At 49.4% G+C, this 20925-nt stretch overlaps 1 protein-coding gene across 2 annotated transcripts in view; it reads left to right on the top strand.

The window, feature by feature from the left end:
• The window catches only part of HIP1 (huntingtin interacting protein 1), a 131772-nt gene that overhangs the window by 90880 nt on the left and 19967 nt on the right, over positions 1 to 20925 (top strand). For both annotated transcript variants that reach the window (XM_069089468.1, XM_069089470.1), the window contains exons 8-17: positions 3825 to 3965; positions 8749 to 8806; positions 12359 to 12434; positions 12557 to 12700; positions 13049 to 13152; positions 13810 to 13882; positions 14547 to 14730; positions 15531 to 15619; positions 16373 to 16489; positions 20291 to 20392. In XM_069089468.1, the coding sequence (XP_068945569.1) occupies positions 3825 to 3965; positions 8749 to 8806; positions 12359 to 12434; positions 12557 to 12700; positions 13049 to 13152; positions 13810 to 13882; positions 14547 to 14730; positions 15531 to 15619; positions 16373 to 16489; positions 20291 to 20392 (1088 nt within the window). The remainder of the gene's footprint in view (positions 1 to 3824; positions 3966 to 8748; positions 8807 to 12358; positions 12435 to 12556; positions 12701 to 13048; positions 13153 to 13809; positions 13883 to 14546; positions 14731 to 15530; positions 15620 to 16372; positions 16490 to 20290; positions 20393 to 20925) is intronic.

The following is a 20925-nucleotide window of genomic DNA, read 5'->3' on the forward strand; positions in this document are numbered from 1 at the left end:
TAATCTGCTCAGTCAATCAACAGCTGTGTGTCAGGCACTGTGCAGGCCCCAGAGACCCAAAGGGGAAAATTAAACAGCCCCTGCCCTCAAGGATTTCACCTGGAGAGGGAGAAAGGGGGAAAACAGTATGTACATATGTATGGATAGAAAAAATAAGGACGAGGTAATTTGGAGGGTCCCAAGCAGCTGGAGGAATCAGGAGAGGCTCCCAATAGAAGAAAGTACTTGAGCTGAGCTTTGAAGGAAAGGCAGGGGTTAGGGAGAGAGAGCATTCCAGGCATGAAATACACTGAGTCCAGGAACCCACTCAGACCTTACACCTCCCTCTGACCTAGAAGGTGGCAAAATCTTCCTAAAACCTTGGCCTGTCTCTTCAGTGCAGGATGTGAAAGAAAAACACCAGCCATCAGATGCCTGGAGGACAGATTAAAAAGGAACTCAGTCAGCTCAGCTTTATTTAGCAGAATCCTGTGAAAATGTCAGAGAAGTGCATTTGTAACAGGAAGCACTATTTCCAGCCCTTCTGGATCTCTTTCAGATCTGGGTCAAAGCTTGAGGCTCCCCATGTCATAGAGCGGATAGTCCACACATGAGGAAGGCATGGAAGTCCTTGAGAAAGAAATCTAGGAACATTTGCATAGTGCAATGATCTATACTAAGGGATCACCCAATTCATTTACATTTAGAATTCGAAATTCATTTACATTTTGCTTTGGAGTGTGTTTTTGTACTTACACTGCACATGGATGTGTTTGATCTAGGAATTTACTTCTGACCAAATAATGAATTTGAGCTACTGAAAGGGCAGCCAGGTGATGCAGTGAGTAAGAGCACTGGCCCCAGAGTCAGGATGACCGGGATCGAATCCGGGCTCAGATACTTAGTACCACACCCAGAAATAACTGGCTGTGTAAACTTGAGCAAGTTACTTAATCCCAATTGCTTTAAAAAAATTTTTAAAAGAAACCTAAATTTCCGGAATCAGGAGGACCCAAGTTCAGTTCTGGCCTCAGACACTTAACACCCACACAAAATGACTAGCTGCATAACCTTGGGCAAGTTATTTAACCCCAATTGCCCTCCAAAAGGCAAAAAAAAAAAAAAAAGAGCTACTGGACTTCTTTTGCTGAATGAGGAAGTGGATGTGCATTTATTAAGCACTTACTATGTACCAGGCTTGGTGCTAAGCACTGGGAATACACATTTTTTAAAAAGAAAAAGTCCCTGTCTTCAAGGAGTTTCCATTCTAATAGGAGAAAACTACACATACAAGAGGTATAGAAAGTGGGGGGAGGAAGTGTGTTCCTGGCTGCAGGATGGCCAGGGTGGGATGAAGCAAAGTCTGTCATCTAGGACCAATCAGAGGAGAGGGTGGGCTAGCTTGGACACACTCAGCAGTTGAATGGGTTGGGCCACAGGGCAGGAGCTCTAAGGAGAGATTAAGTTCCTTATATGGGTACTTCGGGCCCAAGGAGGGAAGTCAGGTCTCAGGTCTAGTGGAGAGGGTGCCAGTCCAGGACAAAGGAGAAGGTAGAGGTGACAGAAAGATGGTGAGATGACCTGGAGGGGCAGCCAAATGCTAGCCAAGAGGCAACGTGGGCTAAGTGGCCTCCTTCGCACATGCTAAGCCAAGATTGTCTTGCCTTCTTGTCTTACACATTCAGGGTACGTCAATGAAATGTTCCCAGTTCAATGGCTCCTCTTCCCAGCTCCTGCTGGTCTTAGTACATGGGGGGTAGGAGCATCCAGCAACAATGACACTTGGAGTCACCAGCCTTGGCTGGCATTCTTCTCCCTTTCATAGTCAGAACACCTGGCTATACCTTTCCTGTGATATCACTGATTGGCACTCAAGAAAGCCCTGCTATCTTGTGAATGCCCCTACCCAGGACCCCAGAAGACTCCCTTCTAGCTTTTTAGGTTCAAGCATCTCAACCTGGTTTTCAAGGTTTAAGAGCTGATTTTGTAGCAATAGGTCCAAGACTGAGCCAAAAGAGATTCTTGAGAATGGAGTAGAACTTTTTTCCTGGCTGTCCATTAGCTCTCACTTGATCCTACTTAAGCCAGTCACACTTACCCTCCCAGGGAATCTAGGCTGTTGTCCTTTCCCCCCTTGCCAGCCTAACTGCTGGGCCTCAAGAAGGCTTTCTGTAAATTACGTTGTCCATCCAGGTTTCTATTGAGTGTGTCTTTGAATCAGTCAGTCAACAAGTGCTCATTGAACACCCACGGTGGTACTATAGTGATATAGGGCAGATAGTACAAGGTACCATTGAAGGCCACAGTCTTTTCTCTCAAAGTACTTACAGCCTGTTTGGGGATATGAGAAATCAACATGAAAAAAAAATATGCATCCTGGTCTGATGCCTCTTCATGGCAGTGTGGTAGCCTTGGCTTCTTCTAGGCTGTGCTGGGGCCTCTACTCTACTCCGAAGGCTTTGGGTCTGGAGTCAGTATAGAATATGCCTTTTGGACCAGCCAGCCTAGCTAAGAAGAGAGAAGCTCATCTCTTCTCTGTTGTCTAACGTGGGTACTCCTTGCAGCAGGACAGCTCACATGCTTTCTGGTCCCATGAGATTTGTTTTTCCCTATTCTCCCATAAATTCTCTGCCCAACATGCCAGAAGCCTTCATTTCTGCAGAAGGAGGTCTTAACCTGGGCTACATGGACCAACTCCCAAGGCTCCAATGTCAAGAGGTTTGTGCACTTGAACAGGAAAAAAAATTGTATCTTTATTTTCACTAACCTCTTACTGAAACTGACCAGTTCTTCAATTATGAATTTTTTAAAAAACCATGATTCTGAGAGGGGATCCATAGGCTTCACCAAAGGGGTCTGCTGCCAAAGGGGGCAAGGACACACAAAAAGTTGAGTTCCTCTTCTAAATCTTTTGATATTTGTACCTGATTGACTCTTTGGCAAATTTTGCTAACAACAAGCAAAGGTAAAATTCAAAATAAAAATGAGATAATATAGCATGCAATTAAAAGAACCCCAGCCTGACTTATTCAGTAAGCTGTTTATGCCCCCAGAGAGGAAAAAGATAAGAGAAACACTGACCACTATTTGTTAGAGTAATTTAACTGTGGAAGTGAGAAGTCCACGATGAGGAATCCAAAAGAGCCTAGAAACTACCTCAACTAGCAAAATGCCTTTGCCACGTAGGATATGGCCAGCAGGAGAAATGGAAAGAAACGTGGCTAAGAGACAAAGAGGAAAAAAGAAACAAATTTGAGAGTTGAAAACAACTCCACAATTGGGAGGAAGAACCAGGTTTAGAGTAGAAGATGGGGGATTAGAATGGGACAGGTCCCAGATCTTAGAGAGGCTCTGTCCCTCACTGGATACTCACTGGGATGTTTTTACTCTTATTGTTGTAATTGCATTTCAGCATTTTATTACATTAGAAAATGTAAGTTCCTGGAGGGCAGCCATTATTATGGTTTTTTCCTCTGGGTCTCCAACACCTAGCATCATGACTGGCACACAGTAGGTGCTTAAAAGATGTTTACTAACTGATAGTGTGGAGTACTGGACCAGGGAGATAGGGCCGGTGCTGGAATCTAAAAAAGGCAGGGATCTCAGACGATGGTCTTCTCAGTTCCTGTGCCTCCCCATCAGATGGGGACTTCTCTGAAGGCAGGAGACATCTCTCTCCCAATGTCCTCCCCGCTCCTCAGAGGAAGGACCGTGTCTCTCTCCTCTCCCTGTGTATTCCTCACAGAGACCATTGGTGACACATCCTGTATACAGAGTCAGGAAGCTGTGGGTCCTGCTGGCTCACTGCCCTGCCTTGCCCCATCTCTTATCTCCTTCCTTTCTAGTGTTCAGCTCCTTGGATATGTCACGCTCGGTGTCGGTAACAACCGCAGGACAGTGCCGCCTGGCCCCCCTGATTCAGGTCATTCTGGATTGCAGCCATCTGTATGATTACACCGTCAAGCTCCTCTTCAAACTGCACTCCTGTGAGTTCCGCCAGCCCAGGCCCCAGCCTCGCTGGGCATCCTCCTTCCTCTCTTTTGGTCAGCGTTGTCGAATACCCCCTCCCGTTGTCTCCACGTCATAGGGCTCCCTTCTTCCCTAAAGGGCATCTCTACAGGTCAGTCCAAGTCACCCCATTAGTGTACCCCTGGTCACCTCAGTGTCACCTGAAACTGGAGACTCAAGGGCAAGGCCTATTGGAGAGGCCTTGGAGGTCCTGGAGCAGTCAGGCTCAGGGTCTCAGTGTCAAGGGTGACATCGTAGAAGTCCTGGTGTCCCACCATCCTTTAGGGTGGAGTGTGACTTTCCCCCAGGGAAACTCTCTTCCCTCTTACCTTCTAGCCTCACATCATGGTCAGGACCAGAAAGGCCCTACTATGTGCTGTGATTTGCTCCTAATAGGGACACAGACCTTGGTTCCTATCACAGCAGGGCATGACCTCCGACAATCACTTTCATAAACATCTCTTCTGCCAAGGGATAACAGGATGGAAACTGCAAGCCAAGATCTCAATGGGCAGGAAGTATTCCGCCAGATTTTGAGTTACAAATTTTCTCCCTGTTTTTCCCCTACCCACCACCCCAAAAGAGTAGTCCCACAGGATATCCCTTCCTCCAATCTGCTCTCTCCCATATTTTCTCCCATACCCCTTTCGACTTTTCCAGAAGGGCATGGTGGATCTCTATGGCCCAGTGCCTGTATATCTTATTTCCCAATTACATGTAAAATAGTATTAATAATAGTGTGTGTGTGTATATATATATATATATGTATTTAAATATTTGATTTTAAAACTTTGAATTCCAGATTCATTCCCTTCCTCCCTTGTCACCCACCCTTACTGGGAAGATAAGCAGTTCAGTATAGGTTGTACACGTGTAGCTAATGCAAAACAATAACATAGTAGATATATTGTGAAAGACTGACTATATTTCCCTCCCTCCTATCCCACCTCCCACTTGCTCTATTCTCTGCTTTGATCCTGTCCCTTTTCAAAAGTGGATGCTTCCAACTTCCCTCCCCCCCCTCCCTCCCCCCCCTCCCCCCCCCCCCCTTTTCCCCCCCCTCCCCCCCCCCTACCCTCCTGGAGGGTGAGATCCCCTATTTAGTGTGTATGTCATTCCATCATCAAGCCAAATTCAATGGGAATAAGGTTGATCCATTCCCTTTTGCCTTCCTATTCTTCTCCTCCATTGTAACCATTTTCCCTTGCCTCTTCTATATGAGATAGTTTACCCCATTCTATCTCTCCCCATCTCCTCTCATTATATTCCTCTCTCACCTCTTAATTTCACCTTTTAAGTATCATCCCTTTCTGTTAAATTGGTCCTGTGCCCTCTATCTATGTATACCTGTAACCATATATACACCCATTCAATATGTATTCCTATGCCCATATACCCTCCAATATAGACATATATATATTTCTATTCCCTTCAACTACTGAAAAAAGTTTCATCAGTTACAATTATCGTTTTTCCATGTAGGAATGTTAATAGTTCAACTTTGATAAGTTCCTTATGATTTCTTTTCCCTGTTTACCTTCTCATGTATCTCTTGTTTCTTGTATCTGAATGTCAAATTTTCTATTCAACTCTGGTTTTTTCAGCAAGAATGCTTGAAAGTCCTCTATTCCACTGAATGACCATATTTTCCCCTGAAACATGATACTCAGTTTTGCTGGGTAGGTGACTCTTGGTTTTAATCCCAGCTCCTTTGACCTCTGGAATATCATATTCCAAGCCCTTTGATTCCTCAGTGTAGAAGCTGCCAGATCCTGTGTTATACTGATTATGTTTCCATAGTATTCAAATTGTTTCTTCCTGGATGCTTGTAATATTTTCTCCTTGATCTGGGAATTCCAGAACCTGGCTATAATATTCCTAGGAGTTTTCTTTTGGGGATCTTTTTCAGGAGGTGATCGGTGGATTCTTTCAACCTCTATTTTGCCCTCTGGTACTAAAACATCAGGGCAGTTTTCTTTGAGAACTTCCTGGAGGATGATTTCTAGGTTCTTACTTTGATCATGGCTTTCAGGCAGTCCAATAATTTTTAAATTATCTCTCCTGGATCTATTTTCCAGGTCAATGGTTTTTCCCATGAGATATTTCACATTGCCTTCTATTCTTTCATTTGTTTGAATCTGTTTAACAGCATCTTGATTTCTCATAAAGTCATTAGCTTCCATTTGCTCCAATCTAATTCTGAAGCAATGATTCTCCTCATTGAGTTTTTGAGATTCTTTTTCCATCAGGCAAATTTGGCTTTTTAAGGCATTCTATTCCTCACTGTTTTTTTTTTTTAAAGCAATTGGGGTTAAGTAACTTGCTCAAGGTTACATGGCCAGGTGTTTCTGGGTGGGTGCTAAGTATATGAGCCCAGTTTCGATCCCCAGGTCATCCTGACACAGGGCCGGTGCTTTTACTCACTGAACCACCTGGCCGCCCCTCCCTTACTGCCTTTTTGAGCCTCTTTTGCCATTTGAGTTAGTCTATTTTTTAAGGTGTTATTTTCTTCAGTCAGGTTGTTGACTCTCATTTCATAATTTTCCTGCATTGTTCTCATTTCTCTTCCCAATTTTTCCTCCACTTCTCTTATCTGCTTCTTAAGGTCCTATATGGCCTGTAACCAGCTCGTATTTTCCTTTGAAGCTTTTGGTACAGGAGTTCTGACTTCACTGTCTTCCTCCTGTTCCATGCTTTGCTCTTTTTTGTCCCCCAAATAGGAGTCTGATGTTGGAATCTTCTGTCTGCTTTGTTTCCTTTGCCTGGTCACATCACCCCCCCCCACCCCAGTCACTTGATTGAGGCTTTTTTGCCACAGTAGGACTCTGTTACCAGACAGGGGAGCTTTTGTCCCAATTGCTGGGGTTTTTTCAGCTGCTGGAGGTATTAGATGGGTGCCCTCTCTGAGGTCTCCACACGCTCTGGCAAGCTGGACACACACCCCAGGACCTCCACCCTAGACTGCAATCCAGATCCAAGTAGGCCAAAGCAAGAGCGATTACCCCTCAGACTGGTGCTTGGTTCCCCTACACTCTGCAGGCCAGGAGCTGACACTACCACATGGCAAAAAGCCACGAACTCCCACTTACTGGGTCCCAAAATCCAGACTGCATTGACCTCTCACTTTGTCCTTAGCATCTATGTGTTGATAAATCTGGAAACTGCCACAGCTGCTGCTGATCTGGAGTCCCTCTGGCTGGTAGCTAGTCAGGCCCACCCTGGGGCTAAAGCCTCGGTGTGGGGCTGGGCTAGGTTCCCAGAGCACTGCACTGGCCGATTCCTGCTGGCCTGCCCTGATGTCCTCAGTGGCAGGTTAGCTTCTCTGTGTCATTTTGTAGGTTCTGCAGCTCCAAAGTTTGTTCAGAGTCCCCTTTTTACATGGATTGGGTAGGGTGGAAGCCGGAGCTGCGGGGAGGTCCTGCTTCTACTCCGCCATCTTGACTCCACCCCCCAGGCAGGAAGTATTAAGCCACAAACACACCAAGGGTATATTTTAGGAGTGAAAGACCGAATCAGCACAAAATTCTGGTTGAGATCAGGGAGGGTCAAAGTGGTCACAAGTGAAGATATGAGGGAAGGAGAAGTAAACCATCTCTGTCAATCCCAGAGGGCTTCACAGAGGAGATGGGCTTTCAGCTGCTCATAATAGAAGTGTGGGATTAAGTGAAATTAAGCACTCTGGGCATGTGGCTGTGACCTGGGAGAGAACAGGCCGTGAACTGAACTAACAAAGAGAGCTGTCCACAGGGAGGCCAAGAGACTCGGTCCTGAGCCATGGGAGGAAATGAGAAAGGACGGGGGCTCAGCATCTTTCCATAGCTTCACCCAGATAATTCAGCAGCCTCTGTTCTGTTCCGGGACACTAAATAGGCCTGGCTTATCCCATGATTAATGTATTTCTATTTGTGGGATGATGGAGGTAATGAATTGTTTTTGTTCGAAAGCCATGCTGGGCTGCAGGCCACATCTGAAATATTTAAAAGCATAGAATTGTGAGTCCTCAAAGCAACCCTGGAGATAATTAGCTCAGCCCTGTAATTTTGCAGATGAGGGCACCAAGGCCAGAAAATGTTGAATGACACATAAGGGGGCAGAGGCAGGACACACTAGAACCCGGGTTTCTGCCTCCAGTCCTAGGTACCCCCATTATCCTCACTGGGGCTCACAGCTCAGCAACATGTCTAAGTTCTCTTGGTTCCTACTCAGAAACCCTCCTTCTCGGGGCATTTCACAGGGATGTGAGGCCTGTGTCTTCTTGCCACACACAGTTTGTATACCCCTGCACCTAGCTCAGGATGAAGAGCAGTGTGGATAAGGAAAGGTCCCTGGATTTAGTGCCACCTATTTAGATGACTTCACGCAGACCTGTCACCACCCCAGCTCAGTCTTCTCTCCTGAAAAATGAGGAGGTTGGGTTGGACATCTTGGAAAGGCCCTTCTAGCACTCAATTGCTACAGTTCACCCCAAAGCGAGCCAGGCTTGGGAGGCTTCAAAAGTACAACTGGGCCTCTCAGACTCTGATGTCCTTCAGTCTTCCTGCTCCGTCTGACCCCTGACACACACACTGCACAGCCTTCGTGGTCACTGCTCCTGCCCAGTCTGGGGCTCCTTGATTACTGAGATGGACTTGGGAGATTCCAGGGCTGCCCCATAGCACAAGGTCTCAGATTTCTCCACTGTAGGAAACGAGAACTATCCCATGGCTTCCTCTTCTCTCTGTCCTTCCCTTCTCAGCCTTTTTCTTCCTGATCTCCCCTCAGGTCTTCCTGCTGACACCCTGCAGGGCCACCGGGACCGCTTCATGGAGCAATTCAAGAAGTAAGTGCCTTATGAGGCCCTCCCACCAGGCGTGGACAGGCTCTGTGCTGGGAGTGCATTTTACTGGGGAAAAGTCAGGAAAAGGAACTTGTGAAGTCTTTGTGGAGAGCCGCCTGGGGTAGACAAACAGTCACAAAAACAGCCATACCTCTTGACTCAGTCATCAATATACTCTGAAAGTGGTTTGTTTTTAGAAAGCTCTTTTTCACATACAGGTAGGAAGGTGTGATGAGGGAGAGGGCCCGCGACCAGGTAATGGATGCTCTGAGGGAAGCAGTGTGCCACACAGAGAAGGCATTCGCTCCCAAGTCAGAGGAGCTGGGTTCTGATCCCCCTCAGAGGCCTGCCACCAGGCCAGCCACTGTAACTTCCCTGAGACTCAGTGTCCTCATCCAAAAAATAAAAGAATTGAGCTAGATGGCCTCAGGACCTTTCCTTCTTGACATCTGTGATCCCATGATTTCTTCAAAGGTTTGCATAGCAGCTTTGTTTATAATTGCAAAAAGATAGAAGCAACCTATTAAGCAATAATTATATAAATTGTGGAGCATGACAGTTATCCCTCCTACAGCATGACTTTCTCCATCATGGTTCCAATATGATCTCAGGTAGGCACAAAAAATTAAATGGGAATTTGGGGGGAGTTTTGTGGAAGCTACAAACAACACACAAAGGCCAGCTGACAACACAGAAATAGCTTAGGAATTCAGAAATGCATAAAATATATGTATAGTGTTGTATGATATCAGCAATTTTAATCTCTGAATTCTGTAATAATTCAGACTTCTTCTCTGCTATGAAGGGAGGGCCAAAACATTTTATGCGTATTTTTCCAGATCTCAGGGGTCTGAACCCCTGACCCCTTCGATGTGGAAGGGATTACCGTAATGTTCAATCAACCTATTAACAAGTATCTTATCAGGCACTTGTTGGGTGCCAGGCATTGGAAATTCAAGGACAAAAATGAACCAGTCAGTGCCCTGAAGGAGCTTACATTCTGAAGCGTAATCAAATGGTAGGATGCAATTTAGACTAGACCAGTATAACAAATATAAAGAAATCTGGGGAAACCTTGATGAAATGATGGGAAGGACAAAACAGAAGCAGGAGAACAGAGTACTTACTAACCATGGCCATAGAAGAGGAAAAGGGAAGGAGAATGAGTGGAGAGAGAAACCTGATAAAGCCTTGGAGAAAGGGACTGGAAGGCTAGCTGTGGTTGAGGTATTGAAAATGAACTCATTTAAACGTAAATGGTTACTAAGGCAAGTTGAGTTAGCTGAACTATTGCATAATATTACGTTTTTAATGAATGTCTTCTTTAAAAAGTTGGGGGAAGTAGCCAGAACCGTGTCAGGAGATGCCAAGAGTCTGGGCTGAAAAAGCTGTCAGTTCCCCTCTTATCAGACCTAGAGGGGTCACTGGGAAGCTGGATGCTGCTCATATATTAAGTGACTTGTCTTCCTGAAGCTGTTTGACTGATGAGACAGACAGACAGAGAAGGGCTGGTTGGCTTGGGGGTACAAGAGAGCCTCCCATGGAGAGGGCAAGTTGGGGGCAAGGGCACTTTGGATAAACTTAAGTGACTGGAGGAACTATGGCCAAAGGATCCCAGCAGGGTGCTCCAGACAAGGGGAGGCAATTAGACAGAGGTATCAGAGGAAACAAGGCAGCAGCTACATGGTGCAGGGGACAGAGTACAGGCCTGGAGTCAGGAGGACCTGAGTTCAAATCCAGCCTCAGACACTTCCTAGCTGTGTGACCCTTGGGCAAGCCACTTCAACCTGTTTACCTCACTTTTCTCATCTGTAAAATGAGCTGGAGAAGGAAATGGCAGAGCACTCCAGTGTCCCTGCCAAGAAAACCCCACATGGGGTCGTGGAGAGTTGGACACACGGTGTCCATAGTGATTACTTGGGTCTGTGTGGCCTCCCACAAAGACCCGTGTAGTCACTAAAGGAGAGAGGTGCTGGTTGTGCAGAAGTCTGGCCTGGACAGTTAGACTCTCTCAGTAAGTGGAACAAAGCAATACTTTTTATAATCTTGGAGAAACACTCAAAGGATCGGTGGAGAATAGATGGATATTTGGAAGGTTAACGAATCTTTAGGGCCCTTCTCAGAACTGATGGAGGCCTTCAGTGGCCACCCGGCAAGCTCCTTGGGAGTATTTGGAGAAAAGTAGAATAGTCAGGTAGGAGTGGATTATCACAGTGTCCCCAAGAAAGGAGAGCAAGCCTTCAGTGGCTCTCCCAGGCTTCCTTTCATTACCCTCTGGGGCAAGCAGAGGCCTCAGTGGTCATGTCAAGCCCTCTGGAAGCACAGCAGTGAGACAGACCAAGGGTCCTGACCTAACACTGGCACACTCACTCAATCTGGTGGTTCTCAGCCCCCTCGTCCCCATTCCTAAGGCAAGCCAACAGAGTTCTTGTAGACCCAGGGCTGGGTTTCTCTGGGAGTGAACAGAGGACAAGCTCAGGGCGAAGTAGACCTCCCAGTTTGCCTGTTTGGTTTGAACAACCCTATTTAACAGAGACCTTACTGACTCATTAAATCCTAAGAGCCCAGCCCTGAGGCTCTCTTCCTTGAATGTTAAATACTAGGAGCTTATGAGGCTGGAAGAGCCCATCCCTCTTGGCTCCATCTCCGAGGGGAGGGGATGCTTGAGTCCATCCAGTTCCTCAGCATCTGAATGAGTCTTTCCAAATAAGTACCCCTCATCTCTCTTCTTCTGCCCCAGTATTTGGTTGTTTGGTTTGTCCTCCCTGCCCTTGAGAAGGAAGGTAGCACAGAAGCAGGTTTGATGCTTTGAGAGACAAAAAGAGAAATGATTATAAAGGTTTGGAGAGTCCAAAGGGACTGGTTGAATGGGGCTGAACCAGAGAGGATTCGGAGCTCCAAATGGGCAGGAGAATGGAAATCCTGAGCCCTGATTTACCATTTTAACAAGCTCACGTGGGTCCTGGCACTGTGACCTTTCCAAGTCGTGAGTTTGGGTTCGAGGCAGAAGGTGGTGTCACAGGGAGGGGAGAGGAGAGGTTTGGTCTCCCTCAGCTCAGCATCCTACCCAAATGAGGACACACTCAAGGAGTGTGGATGGTCCTACCTCTAAGCAGCACCATACAGCCAATTCTCCACTGTCTGCTTGTGGTCTCTGCACAGCCAGGATTTCTCTAAGCCAGCTTGTATCACCACTGACACCAGATGCTTCAAGGCCCCTTGTCTATCCTCAGGTACGAGCTCGGGAAATACAACCTTTTTTGATAATCACTATAGGCCAGGCATAATTAAAGAGGCAAAGCAGAGGCAAAATCAAAGCCTCCGTATCCCAGAGTCAAAGGGGAGGCAAGCTCTGGATCACCCGTTGTTTGGGAATTCTTTGAGCTGCCGGAACCTGCTTGGCTGGGGACCTGCCTGTAATGGCCCTTGCCCCCATCAGCATCATAATTGAACCCAAATGACATAGAGTGCCATCAGCAGCACCTCCCTTCAGCATGGGCAGGGCCAGCCAGGAAGCAGCCTTTCCCTCCTCAAGGGGCGCCTCTCCCCCACTAGGCTGAAAGATCTCTTCTACCGCTCCAGCAACCTGCAGTATTTCAAGCGGCTCATCCAGATTCCTCAGCTTCCCGAGGTGAGGTTACCATTAGCCCTGGGACACGTGAGATCCTGGGGCTCCCTGTAGAAGGCCTGGGGGGATGTGATGGGAGGGTGCTGGAACGAGACAGGCCTTCAGTGCAGCTCTCCCCTCTTCAGAACCCACCCAACTTCCTGCGGGCCTCAGCCTTGTCAGAACACATCAGCCCTGTGGTGGTCATCCCGGTGGAAGCTTCGTCCCCGGACAGCGAGCCAGTCCTAGAGAGAGATGACCTCATGGAGATGGATGCCACTTCTCAGCAGGTGAGAACCCCACAAAGAGAAGAGCAGACTTTCTCATGCTTCAGAGCCAAGAGAACGGGATGGGATGTGAGAGGAGGGGACCAAGGCAGAGGCCATCTACCTGCTTTCTAACTCTGAAGAGATATCATTGGCATGCATGCCTTAGGCAGATTCCCAAAGAGGAATTATCCAGGTGTCCACTGGATGAAATGAAGTCCTAGCCTGTGCCAGGTCTAGGGGATTTGCCTAAGCTGTGATGAAGGAATATGGATGCCACCCCTCCACCCCGGGGTCTGTCTGATTTCCCATTTGTCCCAGGCACAGGTCCCCTGCCCCTAATCCCGTGTTTCTATTCTCTCCTGGCCACAGCAAAATTTCTTTGACAACAAGTTTGACGATATCTTTGGCAGCTCATTTAGCAGTGACCCTTTCAACTTCAACAATCAGAATGGCATGAGAAGCATAGAAAAGAAGTAAGTCACAGAAAACACCCCCTGCCTGAGTCAGCATGACAGGGTGACCCTGACAAAGTGGGGCATCAGGAGTGAGCCAGGGCCTGCTGAACCCAAGGTGTTTCCCCGATCTTTTTAGAAGGAGCCAGAAAAGACAAAGGGTGTCCTGACCTCCAAAATGTTTGCCCTTGCAGCCTCCTTGAGTAAAGTTGGAAAGGGCTTTGGACTTTACCTAGTCCAGTTTCTTCATTTTACTGATCAGGAAACTGAGGCCCAGAAGGGATAAGTGACTTAGGCAAAGTCCCAGGTTACTTTTGCAGTGAGCAGAGCTGAAATCCAAATGTAGGGCTCATGAACTGAAATCCATTGCCCTTTCTATGGTGTCTCCATTATAAGGGAAATGACTTGTTTCAAGTTCACACATATAGTAAGTGGTAGAGCCAGGATTTGAACCCAGGCCTCTAGCTCCAAATCAGGACCTCCAGTGTTTGCTCTTCCAACCACAGGGGAGCCTCAAATAAGGCTGAAAATCCATGCACCACATTATATGCCCAAGGATTGGCACTGAAGGGCTTCCAAGCCCCCCAAAGTGCTACCTCCCATGAATCCCCACGCATGCCCCAGTTAAAGAAAGTGGGGGGTCAATAATGTAAAACCAGTCCCCCCCACTGTTTTCAGGGATACCTTGATTGATCATCTGTATCGGGAGATCAATGGACTGAAGAAAGAGCTGGAGAACATCAAGGCCGAGGTATGAGGGTAGTCATTTGGAACTCACCCCTGGACCTCTGCACTTTCTGATTTCATGCTGGGAACCCTTGAGCTTCGTTATGCTCTGATCGACTCTAATGAGTCAGATAACTTGTGTCTGTTGAAAGCCCCAGAAGGATCTTATCATATCCTGCCACCCCACCAATAAGAGAGTCTCCTGACTGCACATGTCACCCACTGTATCACTGTGCCTGCTTTTTGGTCAACACTCCTGCCCATGGCAGCAGTGGCCATCCATGTGGGTCATGGCTGAAAAGATCAGGAAGTGCCCTGCAGCCCCCACCCACTGGGAGCAGCTGGTCCGAAAATTCAAGGCTTTTGGTTTTGGCAGCCCCGCCTCTCAGGCTCAGAGCCAGCCTCTCCTTCCCCATTCCTGGTCCTGGTCACCGGCCCAGTGTCTGATGGCCGACCTCAGACTACATCAGCAGTGTATCTTACACCATTCCTGCCTGCAGGCATGCCTCCTTAGCTCCCCAGATGTCAGGTGCTTTGGCAGGCTTAGCTGCCATAACGCCAGGCTAGCTCCTTATGAGAGCTGTGTCATCCCCTGGTCCCCGGGGGGCTTGGGATCCCTCCCCACGTGCTGTCTCTGACACGGTGTAGAAGCAAGGCTCGCCATTCTCAGACCTGAGGTCTTCTCCCAGAAACACCTGGCGTTCCTGCAGCTGAAGGGCCGGATCAGCGAGCTGGAGGCGGAGCTGGCAGAGCAGCGGCACCTGCGGCAGCAGGCGGCCGATGAGAGTGAATTTCTTCGGGCTGAGCTGGACGAGCTCAACAAGAAGCGGGAGGACACGGAGAAAGCCCAGAGGAGCCTCACCGAGATCGAGAGTGAGCCATGGGCCGGGCTGGGGAGGGAGGAGGAGAGCCAGGCAGGAAGGCTCCAGCTGGGCCAGCCCTCAGGGTCTCAGTGTCAGTGTGAGTGCGGGATAAGACCAAGGAGGGAAGGGAGGGCAGAAGAAAAGAGCCCTGGAGTCAGGGAGGAAGCATCCAAACTGTGTGGGCAATAAGACAGACACAGCAAAGGAAACAAATGGAGATGCATCCAGCATGACGCATAGCAAGCCAGTCCCAGAGTCAGCAGGACCTGGTCTAAGTCTGACCCCTCCTGGCTGTGTGACCCTGGGCAAGTCACTGACCCTCTCAGGCCCTATGCATCACTCTGAGACCAAAAATGGTCAGCTACATTGGTGGCAGTAGTTTCCTTGTTCTCTGTGTAAATGAGACCCAACACACACACATGGATACGTCTGTGTTAAAGAAGGGCCCGCACTTACACCTCCTTGGAGGACGAGCCTGCATCAAGGGCACATCCACAAGGCAAAGAAGCGAGAGGGAGGAGGATGAGAACTCATCTGCATTTTCACAGGAGAAATCAGAGTAGATTTTTGTCATCAGTTGACACACCTGGTCCTTCTGGCGCTCATACAGTTTGCCTTGTCCACTCTGGCTACAAGCAGATGGCTTGGGGACTGAGGGTGATTGGGCCTGGACGGCTCTGGGGGGAGGGGGAGCCACCAGGACACTCATCAGAGATGTCTTTATGCCAGGGATCCCTGCTCCTTCCTCCTTAGGGAGGGTGAGGGCTCCTGAGCTAGTGCAGACCCTCATGGTGGCCTTTCACCTTACAGAGAAAGCCCAGACAAACGAACAGCGCTACAGCAAGCTGAAAGAGAAGTACACGGAGCTGGTTCAGAACCATGCTGACCTGCTGCGGAAGGTGGGTTGTCCAGCCCTGCTCTGGCCAGGGATGGACTCTCAGGCCTGGCTCAGAAGGCCCCAGGGACTTCCAATGGGGCAGTGACCCTTCCCTCCTGCCTCTGGGATTCGAGCCAACATGCAAAAAACAGCAGCAGTGGGAGGTCACATTCCAAGGCAACAGGCTCCAAGGGAAAGTACACACGGAGTTGGGAGTCAGAGGACCTGGGTTCAGATCCCTTCTCTTGATGCTTACTAAGTATGTGATCTTGGTCAAATCACTCACCTCCCCTGGGTCTCCATATCCACATCTATAGAACAAAGAGGCTGAGCCAGAAGCGTCTGGCTCTGTGATGCTCTGAGCCACCTAAAGCCTGAATGGCCCAGACCATGTAGTAAATAAAGCCTTCTCCCGACTGTTGCTTCTGCCACAAAGAGGGCAGGAACAGATCGGGGGCCTGAGCTCCTCCCTCAGAGGCCTGGCCCTCCAGCTGCCTCCCCTTCTCAGGCCTTAGACCCCAAGCAGGCCCTGTTGGGATGAGTTAGCCCTTGTTTTCTCAATAATCGATAATGGTTAGCTGAGTCTTTTTGTGGGGGAGCCGTCCTCCCCCGAGGTACGTCCTCACCCGAGGGTGAGCCCCGTGCCTGGTTTCCTGCCCCAAGCCCCATGGCCAGGCTCTTCCCATGTTCCCAAGGGGAGAGGGCTTGAGGAGGGAGGGTTTGGGAAAGGTCCTAACGGGTCAGTGAGCTGGGCGGGGTTCCTTCTCCTCCACAGAATGCCGAAGTGGCCAAACAGGTGACCGTGATGAGACAGGCCCAGGCCGACTTGCAGCGGGAGAAGAAAGAGCTGGAGGACACCTTTCATCGTGCGAATGAGCAGGCCCAGCGCAAGGTGAGCTCGGGGCTGGGGCTCCAGGGATGGGGAGTGAAGCTTCCTGGGTGTCTCCAAGGGCCTGGCTTCAGCTTCCCTGAACATCCTGCAGGAGGCTCAAGCTGAGCATGTGCAGAACAGAGCCCGGTCCATCTCTGCCGCTGCGCCTACCTCCTGCCACCTCTTGCCCCCAAGGATAAGGTGCAGGACCCTCAGCTCCTCCCTCCCAGGTCTGTTCCCCCTTTGGCTGGTGCTCCCATCTCTGCTCCAGTCACGCCAGGTGGGGCGCTGTCCTCCCACCTCCTACCTCTTGGCTTTTGTACACAGGGTCCCTTGTCTGCAATGTACTTCTACATCATTCAATCCACAGACATTTATTAGGCGCCTACAGTGTGCCAGGAAACGAAGGAAAAACCCCACCTCCTAAGGAGCTTCCAGCCCCAAAGGGGAGACGAGTACATCGCGAAAAATAGATGGGATAGGTGTCAAAAGAATAAATGCCATGTGTACAAAGTAGCTAGAAGGGAGGCACCAGCAGTGGGGAGGATGGGAAAGAGCATCCTGTAGGAGGTACACTGAGGAGGCTAGGCTGCCCAGATGACAGTATCCTGGAAAGACCAACTGTGCCAGGTGGCAAAGGGTTTCAGATCTAAGCAGAGAGGTTCTCATTGTATCCTGAAGGCAATAAGGACCCACTGGAGCGGGAACAGTAGGGGTGTGACCCAGTCAGGTCTGGGCTGAGGGAGGCAAGCTTAGAGTGGAGAAAGACCAGAGAAGGCTGCTGCAGTCATCTAGATATGTGGAGGGCCTGGACCAAGGTGTGGTCAGGGAGGAGCTGGAGGCAGGATTTGGCAGTGGATGAGTGAAGAGTGGAGGGTGGCACTGAGATCAGGAACCTAGGAGACTGGTGGTGCCTTCGGCTGAAGGGGTAGATTTGGGGGGAAGAGTGAGCTCTGCGTGGACATGCTAAGTTTGAGATGTCTGACTGGCAGTTGGTGAGGAGGCATTAAAGTTTAAAGTTCAGGGGAGAGCCCAAGGCTGGGCAGATGGACCCGAGTCATCAAAGCCCAGAACGGAGCCTGGGGACCTTCCCCAAACTCGGTGCAGGCCTGCAGGATGAGCCAGCAGAAGGATAGGAGGGAAGCCTGGAGAGACGAGCGAGATGACCAAAGCCACCTCTTGTCACTGCACCTTCGCCTCAGCTTTCCCTCATGCCTGGAGCACCCTCTCCTCACCTCCGTGTCTTTTAAGACTCGATTCAAATGCTGCCATCCCTCCACAGCCACCCCAGCTAGAGCCTTCCCCTCTGACACCACCACCTGGCTATTCTGTATAGACCTTGCTGGTGCCTGCTTCATTACATGATGTCTCTCCCGTCAGAATGTGGGCTTCTTAAAGGCATGATCTGAACAGACTAGACTCTCTGGGTATCCCCAGCACTTAGCACATCCTGGCATGGAACAAGGGCTAACTGACAGATACAGCAGAAAGGGCAGGGGGCGTGAGGCCCGAGAAAGGACTGTCAAATGTGGCAGTGAAGAGAGAGCATGCTCAGTGGAGCAAGGAGGTCAGAAGCCAAATTCCAAAGGGCTGAGGAGTGAATGAGAGGAAGGAACATGAAAGCAACAGGCATAAATAACTTGTCTAGGAGTCTGGCTGGGAAAGGGATGAGGTTGTGGATGATAATTGAAGATGGCAGGATCTGTTGAAGGTTTCCCAAGGATGAGGAGACTTGAGCATGTTTAAAGACAGTATGGAAAGATCCAACAGAGAGGGAGTGGGGATGAGTGAAGGGACATTCTGCTGAAGAAGGGAAGAGACCAGGGCCACATGCAAAGGGGTTGGCCTGAGCAAGGAGAAAGTACTGAAGACAAAAGGAGAAGAGGGAGCTTATGGAAGCTGGCTTCTGTTTTCCCATCAAAGTAAGAAGTGGGGTCCCCAGCTGAGAGAGTGGGGAGAGGGGAAGGTGGGGAGGTTAAGGAGAGAAAAGAAGGTTTGAAATGGCATTTGTGGGGATCAGGGAAGGAATCCATTAGGAAAGAAGAAAAGGATAGCATGGTGCAGTGAAAGCCCATTCAAGTTGGACAACTTGAATGGATAGTGTGCCCTCCAGAGCTCTGGGAAGCAGCAAGTGATCAGAGGGGGAGAAGGTGAGGCGCATGTGATCCAAGGCAAAGGTTTGAGAACTGATGTCCACATGGAGTTGAGCTGTTTGGCTGAGTTGTCAGGATGAGGAAGGTAGAAAAGTTCAGCCAGAAGAGAGGAGATCACTGAGACAGTACAGAGGGTTACAGGAGCAGGAGGGAAGAGGTTTTTGATGAACAGAGTAGTTGTGCTTGCAGTGGGAGCCAGAGAATGGCTCTTCCAGTATGTGCCCGAATTGGAGTGAAGGCCCTGGGTTTTAAGGAGACTAAGTTGCTGGGTGGTAAGGAGTTGGAGGGAGCCCCAACATGGCTACTGAATTCCCCTAGTAACGACACTAATGACTGCTGGCAGTCATTCAGCACTTTGAGGTTTGGCTATGGAGACCCTGAAGCAAAGGAGACTGGGAATGGCCATGGGGAGTGATGAGTAAGCCTCCTGCCCCACCAGGACCAGTGCATTGTAGTGTGTGAGTGAAGGGAAGCCAGGTCTCAGGAAGGACAGGTAGATGGGAACAGAATGACCCAGGATAAAGGGAAGTGAGCTCACCCTGGGAAGGGAATTCCAGAAAGCCCAATGGAAAGGGTGACAGAGCAGGAGTAGGTTTAGGAAGGATAAAAGGAGGAGAGGAAAGGGAGGTGGAAGTGGGACTAGGTGGCTCCTAGGTGGCCTGTGATTGCGTCATACAGGAATAGGGAGAGAGGCAGGTGGTAGGAGTTTGTCAGCCACAGGGGTAATGGTGGATGGCAGCTGAATAATACTCAGTGTCCGAGGGTTGTTACTGGAAAGGTCACTGGGGCCTTGGGTGTGTGGAGGCAGGAAATGGGGGTCATTGCAGCTGGATCCTTCCTGCATGGTACATATCACCTTTTCTGATTCCATGCCCCACTTCCAAGACTTAGCACAAGCCTAGCATATGCCATGTAAGTAATCAATAAATGTTTTTTGAAATGAATGGAGTCAGGAGACCAAAGCAGAACTATGGGGCTGTACAACCCAAGAGACCGTGGTAAGTCAAAAACAGGCCTGTAGCTTGTGCTTTGGCCCTCGTCTGAAGACATCACTGTGAGGCATTCGGTTAGTGCCTCATCCTTACGATTCCGAAAGATCGTTGACAATAACTAAGACAAGTGCAAGTCGACGCCTCGTAGGCAGGGCCACCTCTGCTCTTGAGCCTGTAGGGAAACAGCAGGAGGGTCTTGGGGTAAGAAAGGACCTGAGCCAAAGGACCAGTCAATCTGTCACCATTCAGGGCCCACTCTGTGCCAGGGCGCTGAGAGCACAAGGAAAAAGAATGAAACAATACCAGCTCACAACGAGCTTGAGGAAGACAAAGCCCAAAGCTGAGAGCAAGCACCCCCGAGCCTTGGGGGCCTGGGAGCCAGAGCCGTGCACACACTCATGGACAGTGGGGAGCAGACGAGGGTTGGGCTCAGGACAAGGGGAACATGGCCCTGGCTGGTCTTATGGATGCAATGTTCACTTGTTCAAGACAGGGACTGGAGAGTGCAGGGGGACAGTCAGCAGAGAGGTCCCCTACTGTTCCCAGCTCTGTCCAGCTCACCCTGCAGACATAGGACATAGGACACCTGGGAAGAATCCTGGATTCTCCCAGGTTCCCCCTGCAGACAGTTGGCTTTAGTATGACTCACTCTGGGACCCTCTTGCTGTGCCCTGCAGACTCAAGAACAGACAGAGGTCCTGGAGGCCTTAAAACAAGAACTTTCCATCAGCAAACATGAATTCCAAGCCCTCCAAGGCACCCTGGAGACCTCTGCCCAGGTAAACATGACCTCCCTCCACCTTCCTGTCCCTCTCGGTGCCTTTCCCTGCTGATACTGGGGCTGCCTCTGCTGTTGGGGCAGAAGCCCCTTCTTCACTGGCATCTTGACCAGCAGCTCTCCCCACCCACTGCACTCCCTGTCTTGTCATAGCTCCAGCAGAGCTCAGTTGACCCAGGGGCTCTGCATTAAGGAAAGAGCACATCCTAAGTTTAGCCCCACAGGTGGTTAGGGCAACCTCCCAGTTTTGTGATAGATATGCAGGGAGGTTAGGGGAACCCATGAGTGTGGAGTACTACATGTATCAGACTTTTTGTCATGTCAGTTAACTCTGCCAAACTGTTTTATCTGTTTCTAATTCTTTTTTTTTGCAAGAAAGGACTCTTTGGGAAAGGGTAGGAGACGGAAGCTCTGGGAAGGCTAGGAGATGGAAAACAAAAGCAACAGTACAATGTTTGTAAATCCCTCCTCTCTGGGGTGGTGGAGTGTAGTCAGCTTAGAGCTCACCTCTGAGCCATCCTGGCCCAGACCCTC

This window comes from Petaurus breviceps, unplaced genomic scaffold, assembly GCF_028583685.1.
Source record: "Petaurus breviceps papuanus isolate PSGF00001 unplaced genomic scaffold, PetGlider_PUasm1.0 186, whole genome shotgun sequence".
In the NCBI taxonomy this organism is placed as follows: domain Eukaryota; kingdom Metazoa; phylum Chordata; class Mammalia; order Diprotodontia; family Petauridae; genus Petaurus; species Petaurus breviceps.